This window comes from Tigriopus californicus, chromosome 12, assembly GCF_007210705.1.
Source record: "Tigriopus californicus strain San Diego chromosome 12, Tcal_SD_v2.1, whole genome shotgun sequence".
Classification (NCBI taxonomy): domain Eukaryota; kingdom Metazoa; phylum Arthropoda; class Copepoda; order Harpacticoida; family Harpacticidae; genus Tigriopus; species Tigriopus californicus.
Window position 1 is genome coordinate 13,785,127 of NC_081451.1, and position 14,738 is coordinate 13,799,864.

Genomic DNA, 14,738 nt, shown 5'->3' on the forward strand with positions numbered 1-14,738 from the left:
CAAATTAGAACAAGAACCTTGGGAGGGAAGATTGTCATCCTAAGCTTGAAGAATGGCTTGGGTAGTTACATAACCAATCCAGATCCCTTTGAAATCGCTACTGTCTGTCTACAGCCGGTTTAGGTGCAAGTAGACATTTGGCTCCCACTAATGGCTAGAACTTCTATTGGTGGTTGGAATCGTTTCAAAGGAAGAAATTATCAAAGAAAGAACTCTCTTTTCGATTGGTGGACGACCTAACTTCCAATTATGAGGATTCGGGGGTGGTCATTCATTTATTTTCCCAAAATAAGCACGTGCGCTTGTTAAGCTTCCACACTCAAATGGTCAAAACAGAGGCTAGTTTGAAATTATGAAAGAAGTTGACATAAGTCACACTTTTTGTCACCACGTACCAAAATGATAAAATTGAAAGTGCATAACTACAAAAAGTTTTGGTTAAAAAAATGTTGTTAGTTGTATATCTTTACGCTCGCTTTCATTTTGTTTCATATGACTCATTGGCTGCCCCTGATTCCAACTACTTTTGAGATGCTTTCAATGGACGACATTAGGCCCATAATGTTTTGTAAGGGTGGGCCTACAATCTAACAATTTGTATATTTCTCTAAGCCACAAAACGTTGGAATGGGAATAATTTGGCTAATTTTAATGAGTGGTTCTCGTCCTAGTTTTTTTCAAGTACAGGCTTGAAAACACAACTGATTATAAAATGTTCACATTTAATAAGTAACACTCCAATTCTATTCAGACATTTAGGCAAGCGCTGTTACCACCAAACAAACTTGTCTGACAATGCCAGTGATGCAAAATTGGCGTTTCAGTCTGGTTTTAAAGAAGCTGACCTTGCCTCCTATAGCAATCTGAAAGAAGGGTCAGCTTTTCAAAAACGTGTTTGAAGCCCCAAAATTGCATCACGGACACTGGTACCAGCAGATAAACGAACCTGCCAGAGCTTGCCTAAACGTCCCCAAATGATCAATTGTAACAGCACAGAGTTGGCAGAGTCGTCATTCAAAAGCATTCTCTGCCAAATATTTTGAGCATGGGGACATTTGGGCAAGCTTTGACAGGTATGTTTGTTTGCTGGTTTCGCAACCACTGACTGAGTCAGTGATGCTTGATTGGCACCTCAAGTAGGTTCTTGCGAAGGTGACCCTTCTTTTGCAGCCCAATGAAGAAAGTTCATTTTGTTAAAACCTGGTTGACTTGCTAAATTTGCATCACTGGTTGTAGCTGGTTCATATGTTTGCTGGAACGTCCAAATTATTTTAAAGTTGACTCAGTCTGAAGTACTTAGGTCATACAACAACTGATTTTGGCTAAAAATTCCCAACCTTGGGGGCTCAGAAGTAGTGGTGGGGTCAAATAAATAATTCCAAGAGGTTGCGACTAGGATTGTCAATTTACATTTCATTATGGTGAAAGACATTAATTTTGGCATGCCGGAAACCAATCAGCTAGCCACAAAACCCAACCCTGATTCTTCTAACGTCAAACCAGGGTTACCCTTGTGGACAAATCTTAAGTTTTTACTTAGCTTTGAGAGCAACTCAAGCCTTCACTTTTGAAGTTTTCTGGCAACCTTGATTTTGAAAATTTGACCAACCCTATCAGCACGCTGTATCAACCAGGCTCTGAACATGCCATTTGATTGACGTTTTGCTACTTGGATATTCTTTTGTACGATTTGTGAAAATTATTTGCAATCGCATAATATGTCCTGGATATAAAAAAAGCCTTTTGGTAATCCTTGATTTTAGCCGATCTCATCAAAATTGTGATAACATCTGGGTAGTAGATTTCTTTTCTGAATACCGCACATGCTTATCCTACGATATGTCGTTCGCCAAAATCTACCCTCCCCCCCCCTTAAGATTCAAGAGGGAGTGATTTCTTTCTTGGTTCGTTGGTTGGATCCAGTATTATTGAGCCTTCCATGAACTTAAGATCCTTGGCAATGACGGTCAGTGGTTCTCTCTTTTATTTAATCTTTTATTACTCACCACGAATAGTTGTTATTCCCAAATAAGACAGAGGACTTCCTGTCAAATCATAACATAACAGTTACACTGAAACGAATTATCGCTTAGAATGATTGCTTGGAAAGGTTACAAGGAGTGAATGGGATTGATCTCATTTAGCCGTTGCAACACCTCTTTCATCTCCAATTTTGGCCAAGATGTACAGTTAGACATTGATGCTGGAAACCAGGCACTTCCTCTATTTGTAGACATAGTACGTACACATGAACTGAACAATGAACAATTCTTGCCGTTAGTATACGAGTACTTTAGGGGAACATCAAAATCTTTCATTTGACCTAATGATGACTTGCGTGAGTCCGAAGGTAGATCTTTTTCGTCCAACTGTTGTAGATTTCATGCTTAAGAAGAGGACCAGATGTTAGCATTTTTTAACGTGCAGAAAATGAATTGTTGTGCATTCAATGCTTGGTAATTGAATTGGCGATTAAGTGCAAGTATTTGGGCAATGGTTACCAAGCAAGTTGCGCTATATTCAAACAATCAGTGAGGCTAAGTCGTTGTTCAATTCCGTTCTGCAATTTTATGTTTCTGTTCAAAATATTTGAGGTCCCCGTATATGTGCACCATATGAGGGATAATGGTAGAAATTCAATTGATGTCATCTTTCGGCTGGTTTTAAAAGATTGAACATTGATGGAGATTCCCCCCAAAATATGAGTTCGAATCTAAGATACTAATTTAACCTATTTAAATTTACCTGCTGTTTGTAGCATTGGCCAATGTATTTGCTTATGAAATCCATAGTTCTGACATTTAACCTCTCCATTCCAAATCTCAATAGAAACTATCAAGATATACTACGAAATCCGGATATGGGGACTTTCAAAGCATAACAAAAAAGGTTGCTGCTAATCTGGATTATTCTTTTAACCGAGCTCTGCATTTTCTGGTGGATTATGAAATACATGTACAAGTAATGAGTGATGACTCCGACCACATTAAGCAATGATGACCGTCAAACATATCGTGTTTTATTATTATTTGAAGAAATGAATAATTTTTCTGTTTAGCCTTGTAACTACCTCGAAACACTGTCTTTTGTTACATTTCCCCAAAAAGTCCCTACATCCGGATTTTGCATCTTGAATTGGTTCTTTTAATCGAAGGAATTTATGACATAAATTGTTGATGTCAATGAAAATGGGGCTCATATCAGGATTGCACCTATAACCGAGGTTCTTAAAACGAGATTTTACTCTATTTGGAAACTAAACAACAAAATAGTTGGTTAAACACCAGGTAAGGGATGGAAAGGGCTTTATTACGGGCACGCGATCCGTTCACACACCTCTATGACTTTGAATGGTTTACTGCTGCCATTTCATGATTACCTCTGTGGAAGAAATGGGCCACAATCTCATTGATCAAAGACACTAAACATATATTGGCAAGATAGGCACTGAACATGTTAAAAGATTGATTGATGGCAAGTTCGATTGTCTTCGTACGTGATTAGGTAAATTGTATTGGGTATGAGTATTATAAAGTGACCTCGTTCAAATCTTGATGCTTACTTTTAAAATAAGTGATTAATCTAACAACAAAATGTTTCACTGAGTGAAGAACAGTAGTCTTTTCCTTTACGAACTAGCTACAAGATAAATATACTTGGTCAATTTCTTTGTTATGATATCTTCTTTGCAAGGATACTTCTTATTGGCCATTTTGGCGCGTTACACACTTCAGTTTTTTTTTACATATTTTTACACAAAAGTGAATTTCACAAAAGTTTTTGGAGCTGATCTAGAGGACATGAGAATGAAAATTTCTTTCGGCGTATCGCTCCCAAGTTTCCAATGCAAGATTTTAAGGCCTAAATTTGGCCAAGTTTTGCTTTTGAAAACAAGAGGTGCTAGCTTTAGATTAAGTTACTTGTTAAAGAGATAAAAAAATGCCTCCGTCTGTTTGAAGTCTTCGTATTTAGATGACACAAAATTTCATTGTCCTGCTCAAGACTGAAAGACTTCAAAGTTAAAGGGGACACACACCTCAAACATCTCTTTTCCATTAATACTTTGCAAACCCTTAACAAAACGAATTTTCAATCCCAGGATTGCCCTGCTGGGTCACAGAATGGATTATCTGATCCAATGCACATCTATCCTACTAGTGTCTGCAATCCACACACTCGTTCTTCCTGTAGGAATGTGATGTTCTCTTGCTATTTTATTAGCTGTACCCCTTGTATGTACTGTGCTTACCTGAGTGTGCATGTGCTCAAAGCATCCTCCTCCTTCTTCCTTGAGGGTTTTTTCACTGACTGCTCAGTAGCATTGTTCCAGGGGATCGTTGAGGTCTGACCAAGCTCAGTTTGAATTTGATCGTCGCGGAGCAACTTGCTCATAACTCACGTCCTGACGTGCGCTTAATACTTGATTAGTAGCTTTTGAACCTTCTTCCAAGACATCTGAAGTGGCCTATTGAAATTGGGGAAACCTTTTGAGTCTACAACTTGCTTCATCCAGAAAACATCAATGACGGTAGGTTAAGAAGTTCAAACAAAACAATTCTCTTAAAAGTTTGAGTGGGTGCTTGGTGTGACGTATGCTATATGACTAATTAGTATTGAATAAAAACAAACAAAAGATGCAAGCAAAGAAGATCTCATCTGAATTTGAACAAATGCTGGTCAAATTGAAAATGATGAGATTTTCAAGGAGTAGTCGTTGCATCAAAAAAGCAATGTCACAGTCCCAAGTTAATCTTAATCTAAATCATATTTGTGGTTTGAGGCCAATTCTCAGCGGTTTATTAATAAATTCAGTGCTTTTAGCTTATATAACCAAAGCATTTTGGTGCTGGCCTGTCCAATTCAAATTCATCTATTGTTGAACGCATACTTTTTGCCCTGAGTGATTAATTAATTCGAAAAGTGCATTCAACAAATGGCGTCCCCCTCATTTCACTCGTCATTCTCTACAATAGAACAACCAACCACTGCTAAAGCCACATTCAATCCTCATGTAATGTAACACAAATATCTACAGTTTAGATATTATCTTTCGTTCATTGAACACAATCAGCAAATCTGCTGACTATTCTATCCTCTCTGCTGATTCTAGTTTAATTTACATCAAAAATTTACCCATTACAACTGTATTTGAGCTATGACCATTCAGTCCATGCGACAGACTTATATTATGAATTAGACTATGGCGTAAGTTGAATATGAGAACAATTATAAAGTCCATAAAACTGAAAGAAATATTGATAAAAAGGTTTGCAAGCAAACTAAACAGTCTACCCTAAGGCTCTTGTGGTTTGGGCTTTCCAGACTTTGATGGGTAAGTCAGATTTGCTACTATTTTTTAACAAGAGTTGAAAATATGACAATGATACCCCCCCAAAAAATGCTCCTGGAAAAGCCTTTCAGGTTCATCTATCTTCCCTATCAAAATCAGAAAGCAAAATGAAAAAACTATCAAACAGTATATTCATTTGAGCCTTAATATTTGATTCAATCATGAATCCTGTCACTTATTATCTCAGGATAAGAGAAAGGATACCATTGAGTGAATCTGAAGGCCATCTTGAAGACCACGTCTTACCTTCACCTGGAAGCCAGGTCTGTCAAATCTGGTTGCTCATGATGCCAGATGAAACAGCTGATGGGAACAATGAATATTTGAATATTTTATATTTATTTTTTTCCAAAGATCTCAATCAGGACTGTTGAGTTATTTTTTTTCATTATTACTTTGGCCCCAATTATGTACATTTCAAAAGATTAAGAATTTATTTCATCTGACTAAGATAGTAGTAGTAAGACAAACATTGAGTCGTTTCCAAAGCATCTTCTTGAAGAAAGAGCTATTTGTCTCTAATGCACCCCTCCAAGTTAAAAAAATGCAAAGGTGAAATGTTCAGGCCCGTAAGTCTTTTGTGTGAAACCCAAAACGATTTTGCTCCAAGAATTGTTGCTTTGCCTCAAGCCCAAAGCCAAATGTGGAAGTCTCAAGCCAATTTTGCCTCAAACTTTTATCAATTCAAACCAGTTTCCGGTTCAATTTTGTTTTCAAACTCGTGAATCACCGCTAATAACTGATATGCTCCTATGTGTCCCAAAAATTTCTATGGCTGACCACAATTAACCCGAGCGCTTGTGATCTTTCGAGGTTTAAGCACAGTGTAATGCATGACTGGTTGATTGGCGTTCGTCCGGGTCGTTTTGACTTTTCCGATCTCGCTTCGGTAATTGAGTGTGAACAACGAAGCTCAAAAGTTCCACCTCAAGCATTCAATTTGCCCTTAAGGTAAAGCCAATCTCAGCGTGACCAACATCATTCGTCTAGTGGGTACATATTCACATGTAATAGCAAATCACAAAAGGGCATTAATCATATCCAGAGAGTGATTGTTGCCAATCGCGGCTCGGGTCATTTTTCAGTTTTCCCTAAGTCCAATCGCTTCAATAGTTTTTGAAGAACCTTGACCAATATGAAGAATTTTGTTTACTCGAATCAATAGTGCTGGGGCGAGCCCGGACTCGAGTAGAGATTCTAGTACTCGTCAAAAAAAAAGCAAAATATTAACTTTTCCTTAGAATTTCGCAAGACCAGTCCTTTTGCTTGGACCTGACTTTAGTAAAAGACTCGAATCCTCTGCTGGACTCGAGTCTTTTGCCGGATTCGTGTCCGGACTCGCCCCAGCAGTGCTAATTAGCATGAAGAATGCTCTTCGCAATTTGAGCAATGTCGTAAAAAAAATTCCTGCTTGGACCAAACCCTTTAGAGCGTTACAATTAAAGTTGAATAATATCTGAAAGACTTTTTAGCTTGAAGGGAAAGGTAATGACAAAATTGACCAACGCCTTTTTCCGAGCTAAACCTGCTTCATAAGTCCTATCTCCGGTCTTACTTGACCAAAAACCAATTCTAATGAACAAAAGCGCATCATTGACTAAACCAGGCCTGAGAATCCCTATCAAATATATAAACACATCTGCTTTGAGAAATCTTGTCTTAAAGATAATAGTAGGGTAGCGAGAAAAAAAAAGCAACTTGATAAACGCCTTTCGATTATTCCTTTTGTATGCATGTATGTATGTATATTTCTCAAGTGTTAGTACACTTTTAATTGCAAAATTTGTCGATATATGTTTTGTGAAAAATGAAAATCTGGTAAGTCAAGTTTGAAGAAGATTTCATTTTTAATTAGTTAGGCCCATGATGGTGGGCTACGATATTTCTAATAAAGACACTTCGATCTCCATCCATGGAAACAGCGATTTGTTTCAAATTAGCTTTTTGTAATTTCAAGAATAAAATCTAAATGTAGACTCAAATGAATTGTAAAAACATCTGCCAAAAGAGGCACTGGTATCTAGTTCAACCCAATTGGAGTCAGAAAGATGTATTAATAATCCAAAAGCTTAAGGTTATTTTTCTAATTCCCTTGGAAAAAGACGGCATGAAATAAACTCCTCTTAGCAGACCATGAAATTAAAGATGCTTAACGAAGAAAGATCAGCACAGGTCAGCTACTTCTCCTTCTCTCCGAATAGACGATTTTTCTCTCGGATCCCTTATCCTTATTCGTGAAAGGTTTTGTGGGGCTGGTGTTATATATAGTTCTCCAAAAACCACTAAAAGTCTCAGAGTTGAAAAGATTCCTAGCATTTGTATGCCAAACGCTCAGAAGTGGAAAAGAGATAAGAGTCTTCACAATGCTTTGCTAAATGACTCGAAAAAAAACTAGGAAAATAAATGTTTCGTAAAATTAGTAACCCTTTGCCTAACAAGATACTAATGAGTGAGAGAAATATTTTGATTTGTTTGAGTCTCCGAGGTTCAAACAATAGAATGGGCAAAAGAAAACAAGTCCTGCACTGAAGTATGTTATCAGGGTTCCTAAATTTACCCAAAATTCACTTTCAAATTTTTTCAAGCCATTCAAAGACTTTTCCATTAATGACCTCTTGGCATGCAAATGCTTTGAATCTCCTAAAGTCAGCAATTTATTTTACACCGTTGCAATCACACTAATAAGAATAAAGGACCCCAGCTGACCCTTGCTGATCTATCTTTACGTAAGCATCTTTACGTAAAAACCCATGTTCATCCAGCATCTTTCCTTTGGGATGTCACTTGTTCGCACATGAGAAAGAGTAGACAGAAGGCAATATATATTTGTTAAATCTTCTACCATTTCAAACCTGACACCAATATTTGGTCAATAAAACATTATGCTTCCCAAACTTTGTTTTTGTCAAGCAAAAATCGCCTCTCAACAAGGAGACCTCTGTAATTGTAATTCTAGTTCAATGACGATTGGAAATTGGTTTGGAACCTGTTCTTTTGATTTCCATCAATTTCAAAATACAACATTCTCTCTCAGGCTATTCTTATCGTTGATTAAAGCCACAATGCACTTCAAAACAATCAATCGTCTTGTCTTGTCACTCTATTGGCTAAAACTAATTGGATCGTTTGAAAATAAGCACTGCGTTGAAGTTTCATAAACGATGAATAAAGGCAAATGTACGTCCAGCCCGGTTTCCGCGAGTTGTACTCTCAAGTGATTTGGTTTCTTTTCAGGCTGTAAGTAACCAAGAGCAGGCTCAAGATGAAGCCTCCAAACCACAAAGGATCCAGGAGAAGATTAAAAAGTTCTTCATCAAGTACTTCTTCGAAGGTACTTCCCCTCATCCTTAACGTAGGTCGTACACATCAATATCCTCTTTTCAAAATGACATCTCACCTCTCAGGGCAAAAATTGAGCACAGATCAAGCCAAAGCCATCGAGAACCTGCGCGAGGATTCGCCTTGGACCGAGAGGGTCCTGGTGAAGCATCGCCGTTTGGTCGGGATCCTCATCCCATTGGTGTTCTTCCAGCTGTGTTGGTGGACTCTGGCCATTCGCTGGAACTATTTCCAGTACTTTCCCGACCGATATCTTCTCTCTATCACCATGATCTTTGGTGCCACCATCGCAGGTAGGCTCCGGTATTAAAATGAATGCCTTTTTCCTCGAACTTCCTTGTTGCCCACGAGGGCCATTTTCGGCAAACCGGATTTGTCATGGGCGTGCATGTTCATCGAGGAATTGATTAGATTGAAGCACTTCTTTCTGTTGCCTGAATGAAGTTTGAAGCCCGCATGGCTTTGTTTTCTAGAACAAAGGCGAGAGAAAAAAAACATTTCCCTTAACCAAAGATGGGCAAAGCATGTTAGGTTGGGTGTTAGGTCAACTACGATCCGATCAGCACTTAATAAAAAGTAATTCTAGTGCATGTTTTATAATAAGAATAGAAGAGGTTTTAGTGATTAGGATTTCGTATCAAGTTTCGAGACAAAGAACCCAAAACAGGGTAGTATCCTTTATTTAGCTCATGATATTTTGGTGCTCCATGTTAAAATCGTTGTATGATATCAGTTTGGGTTGGAATAAAGATTTACAATGTGAACCTCAAGTATTTTTATTTTTGATTTTTAATTTGATCTGAACAACGCAAATCTGCTCAGGTTTTTTAAGGTATTCTTGATATGCGGAAGTAAATGGATTTTTACAATGCTTTCTGCTGCGAAAGATTATCATATTACGGCTAGCTATTGCAAAAGAATTTTCAACATTATCTCCTACTATTGATATAGAGCTAAATAAATGAAAACTGAGAATTTGATCAAAATCAGAAGTCAAAATGTCCTTTATTAATTACAAACAACAAACCAAAGAGTCTCACAAAAGTAGGTTGAAAACGATTTATTTTGGTTCAGCCAATTTGTAACCTAGTCTTAAAACATATGTTGGAATGAATTTGTTTTCTTAATTTGATTATTTCGCAAGGATCTTAGATAACAAAAGAAACTCGTTTCTCATATTTAGGAAAAATAGAGAAAACCCTTTAAACGTAGATGAATTGTGATGCTTCTATTGAGTGGTTATCTCTGGCTTTGAGGGTTCTAGTATGTTTAATACGACATCCTTTTGTTCTTATTATTTACTGCTCCTTTCAGAAATGAATTTCCTATCTCTTAGCGGGCGGAATGGCAATTTTATTTTGATTAAAAGGCATATTTACATATGAACACTGCCAACCTCAACTCATTCACATGAAGGTCTGACCTGAATAAGACTCTTTCTGTGGCTCTGGTATAAAAATTAACCATTAACTTCCAATATTTACCGTTCAAATCATCGTTTTGTGATCTTTCTTGTGGGGCAAGCAAGCACCTCAATGGATATAGTTTCATATTATAGAGCATCAAAATATCTTTCCACTCCCTACTGATCATTTTCTTGTTTCTGACTTGAGCCAGAACCATTACTTGGATGGCATTACGTCAAAGTGCGCAAACCTATCAGGTTTTTGACTGTGATAGAAACGAGGTGGGAGGGGCAAGATATGGATTGAAAGCATTCTTGTTCTCACATGTCGCTCAAACCGATCGGATTAGATAGTTTCATTTTTTGGGTAGAAACCCGTTGCCACCTTGTTGTCTGGTTCGATAAAACTGCTCAAAATCAGAGTGAACAACCTTGAGCAGATTTATTTTCCTCTTGTTGGAGCTAGAAGTTCATCTTGATAAGTAAGAAGTAAACAACATTTTTTATAAACAACAATCGTGTTGCAAGAATTTTACTTGACGATTGTGTTAATTAAGTGTTTTGATCAGACATGTGCCATGCTAATAGGGTTTCTATTATGTGAGTGACATCATTTTCAAGTAATATCTCCACAATGATTTGCGGAAAGGAAGTTGAAGCAATAACAGTATGAAAACGCCATTCCAATCTTTTTGAGGGTGACTACTTTGCAGAACTAGTGTTTCAAAAATATTTTAGCTAACTCACGCAAAAGTAAAAAGATCACTTGAATAAAAGAAATGTAATTCATGCTAACACAAGTATTCAGAGGACACTTGGTAAAACCCCCATTGGAATGTCAAAGAGGTTGTGCCCAAAGAAAATCTTCATTTTGGTAAAGTTTCACGATTTACTTTTGACGTCAGACTAAAATGGACGTTATAAATTGTTGACGTTCATGTACTCTCTGGATCTCCTGAAAATATACTTCTGGATCTCCTGAAAATATACTTATCTCCCTAGGGCGCTTCTTGAAGTTAAATATATGATTTAGTTGTCCTATTAAATTATTCAATGCAAACTTCCATAACCATCACTAGATCATTCTAGGATTCCAAGATCTCATAATCTGAACATGAATCTTCATTTTAATTCTGACCTGAATTGGCATTTAATGGGTAACCAAACCACCCGATAAACCGCACTTGATTCTAGAGCAATCGCTTTAAATGTGCTTGGCGGCAAAAATGGGTGTGTTATAGTTAAATATCCAATAATTTTGCCGAATGGCTTGATCATTCTTCTACAAGAAAAAATGAAATAAAAATGCAAATATATCCTAAAAAGTGAGGCAAAAAAAACCACAACCCCTATCTATTAACCATTTATTACCCGTGAGAAATGAAGGGAAAACAAGCAGCTGATGTCGTTCTGTGGCGCAGGACAATTGACAACAGGCCCAGCCAACCTGTATTGTGCACAGTATATTCAATTTGTCATTTATTTCAATGTACCGGCTTGTTGAAACAAAAAGTATTGTGTGTGTGGTGACAGAAGTGCACCAAAGAAAAGACATTTTCTGAGTTTTGTAGCCCAATTTTACTCGAATATGGAAAAATGAATTGGATCATGGTGCGAAATGGTAGTGAATCTCTCTTCACAAACCTTTTTCCTTGGATTTCCTTTGCTTCATTTGCCTAATAGGGTTTATCAAATAGCATCATGATGAACTCTTGCTGTCACTCGCAAAAGCAAATAGAAGCTCTAGAAACCCTGTAGAGGCATTGTAAATTAATTTTCCTGGCATTTTGAAGGAATGACATCTGAAGGTGGAGGAGCTGTGGCCTTTCCAGTCATGACCTTGGCCTTGGGCATCAAACCAGCTGTGGCCCGAGATTTCTCCTTAATGATCCAATCTTGCGGAATGACGGCGGCGGCCTTCACCATCTTCTGGATGAAGATCAAGCTGGAAATGCGCTCTGTGTTCTTCTGCAGCTTTGGCGCTACGTTTGGCATGGTTCTGGGTAAGACTGCACTTGCCTCTCTTTAATTTTGTTGAGTTCACATGGCCGAGAAAAATAAAAACTGTTCCTTTGCTTTAGGTCTGGAGATGTTGGATGATTTATTGTCGCCCCCAATTAAGAAGCTCGGCTTTGTTTGCGTTTGGTTCAGTTTCGCCTTTTCTTTGTACTTGTTGAATCGTCAACACAAGCGGAAGACGTTCGATGCCATCCCCGATTTTGGCATCTGGCAAACCTTGGTTTTGATCATGACTGGATTCATTGGTGGTATTTTCAGCGCTATTGCTGGGAGTGGTGTTGATATTTGCTCCTTCTCCATCTTGAGCCTGTTATTCCGGTAAAATTCTTAGAGGAATAGTACATCATCTGTGATAGTGCTTTGATCCACGGAGTCAATTCTATTCCATTTCAGGGTGAGCGAGAAAGTGGCCACGCCCACTTCCGTGATCCTCATGGCGATCAACACTTGTGTCGGTGGGTATTTAAAGCAACGCTTACGTTGAAAGGTGCTTTTCTTCGGAATTAAATCACACTTTGGGTTATAGGCTTCTATTGGCGACAATTGATGACCGAAACCGGGGTGGAACCTGAGGCGTGGAAGTTCTTTGCTGTGTGCGTTCCTTTTGTGGTGTTTTTTGCTCCCTTTGGATCTTTTATTTCGTCGCATTTTCATCGACAAGTCCTGGCTTTTCTCATTTACATTCTGGACACAATTGCATTGGTAAGATACAACCGAAGTGTGCACGGACCCAATAAGGGCCCTTATTTGCAACGTCCCAAAGAAAACGGGAAGAGGCACGGTAGATTGCTAAAGGAGCTGCTCTTGCCTTGCCTTGAACGCAAATTCTTTTCCAGACATTATGTGACCCGGGGCACTAATCAAAAATAAGACTTTGATAGATTAGCCAAAAACAATACACGCGCATTATAATGCAATTTAAAGGAATTTCCCCAATAGGCCCTTAATTTGATAGAGGCTGAATGACAATGCGACCTTTGAAGTGTAGAACGTAAAACGTATTTCGTGCAGCATAAGGGGCCTATGACTGGTGTCTAACCTTGCATTTACAGCATATTGATATTTAAGCGATGAGAGAGGAAACCAATGAAAAAGTACAAAAAAGTTTTATAAGATAGAGCGCAAGCATGAACCATTTAAGCTAGAACCTCTAATTTAAGCGATTGGAAAAGACTTCACTCCTTAGAATTATAAAGTATTCAACGTAGGGTACGAATGCGACCCAATTCTTTGCGCTTGAAATGTCTCCACAAACTTTGCCATAACCCGGGAATAAAGCATAATGTTAGTGATAGAAGTGGCATCACGTGTGAAATCCGATTTAATTTCATCCAGATGAGAAGTTGGTGAAAGTTTTAAAATCCTCCTTTGTACTCAACTGAGCACCAACCCTCTTTACCTGCTACCGTGCTCTCTTCGACGATTCTACATACTTACTAAATGATCCGTTTTTAAGCTTTAAACCACATTTGGACCGTTTTTTATCAACAATCCCCGACCAGCCTTTCGTTTAAGGATGCCCTCGAACGTATTGTGTGACCAAATATTTAATCAGTTATGGCTTACGAGGAACTCATTCCCCGGTATCGGTAAAAAAAACCCGAGAAGAAATTTGAAGAATAAAAATCACCAAGCTTTCTTGTTTAAAACGTACCCTACATTTGGATGATACCTCTCTCCATCCAGTTTTAGACACTTCTTCTTTTTACCTCCTCGCATCCCCTACTCCTCCATTGTATCAAACAAACGGCTTTGTTACCAATACCTAGCAGTTAATAATGTATATTTCATGATCTAAGTTAAATTCAGAATTAATATTGGGGTTATATTGGGCATTTTATGACAAAACACTTGAAAGTTCGGATTCATTATCAAATCAAATTTGACATTTGTTGAGTTTTTTTTGGACAGTCACAAACGTCTTAAAATAATCATGATAAATCATTTCCAAACAATACATACAACAATATAACCCTTTATGAATTGATAAAACAAGTAAAAACGTGCTGTCGATCCTTTTACTTAGAATTGCCAGCTCCATCAATATTCACCTAGTGTGCAATTCATGATCTAGGCATGTCTGGAAATCTATTAGATGTTGTATAGATACAAGGAGTTGTTGGGCGTTGTGACTTCAACACCTACGTTTATTTCTTCCTATCATAACAGCCCGAAATCCATACATACATACATAAAAAAATGCATAAAATACTGAAAAAAGTTCGAGATCAAACCATTTCAAAACTTAACCGCTAGCTTCAATTTGATCTGGCAATGACCGTTCTTGAGAAACGGATCAAAATGCAAAGGCTACAATACACGATAAGGCAAGGACACTTGATACTTTTTAGAGTCCCTGGATTAGTTCACAGTCAGTCTATCCTGTTGTACCCAAAGACATGTCGACTTGTAAAATAATAGAATTGTGTATGTAAACAACTTACACATCTATGGATGAAGAAATAAAAGAAGAAGCTAAAATGGTTAAAACGATAAAACATTCGACTAGTGATATCACAACCTAGATGACTAGAATTGGTTCAGTGCACACGAAAAAAGGGAAGAGGTGAGTTACAAATAGTACAAAGACAGGTAGGTAGAGGTAAGTGATGAAAATCTTGGCTA

The 14,738-nt window shown here is 37.8% G+C and overlaps 1 protein-coding gene across 3 annotated transcripts in view; it reads left to right on the plus strand.

The window, feature by feature from the left end:
• Positions 1-14,738, plus strand: part of LOC131891741 (uncharacterized) — a 30,373-nt gene that overhangs the window by 12,577 nt on the left and 3,058 nt on the right. For 2 of the 3 annotated variants that reach the window (XM_059241380.1, XM_059241381.1), the window contains 6 exons: positions 8,585-8,681; positions 8,755-8,982; positions 11,888-12,097; positions 12,176-12,431; positions 12,507-12,568; positions 12,640-12,815. In XM_059241380.1, coding sequence (XP_059097363.1) covers positions 8,585-8,681; positions 8,755-8,982; positions 11,888-12,097; positions 12,176-12,431; positions 12,507-12,568; positions 12,640-12,815 — 1,029 coding nt within the window. Of the gene's footprint in view, positions 1-4,284; positions 4,529-8,584; positions 8,682-8,754; positions 8,983-11,887; positions 12,098-12,175; positions 12,432-12,506; positions 12,569-12,639; positions 12,816-14,738 lie in introns of those variants that run through there. The other variant, XM_059241382.1, reaches the window with a different exon arrangement.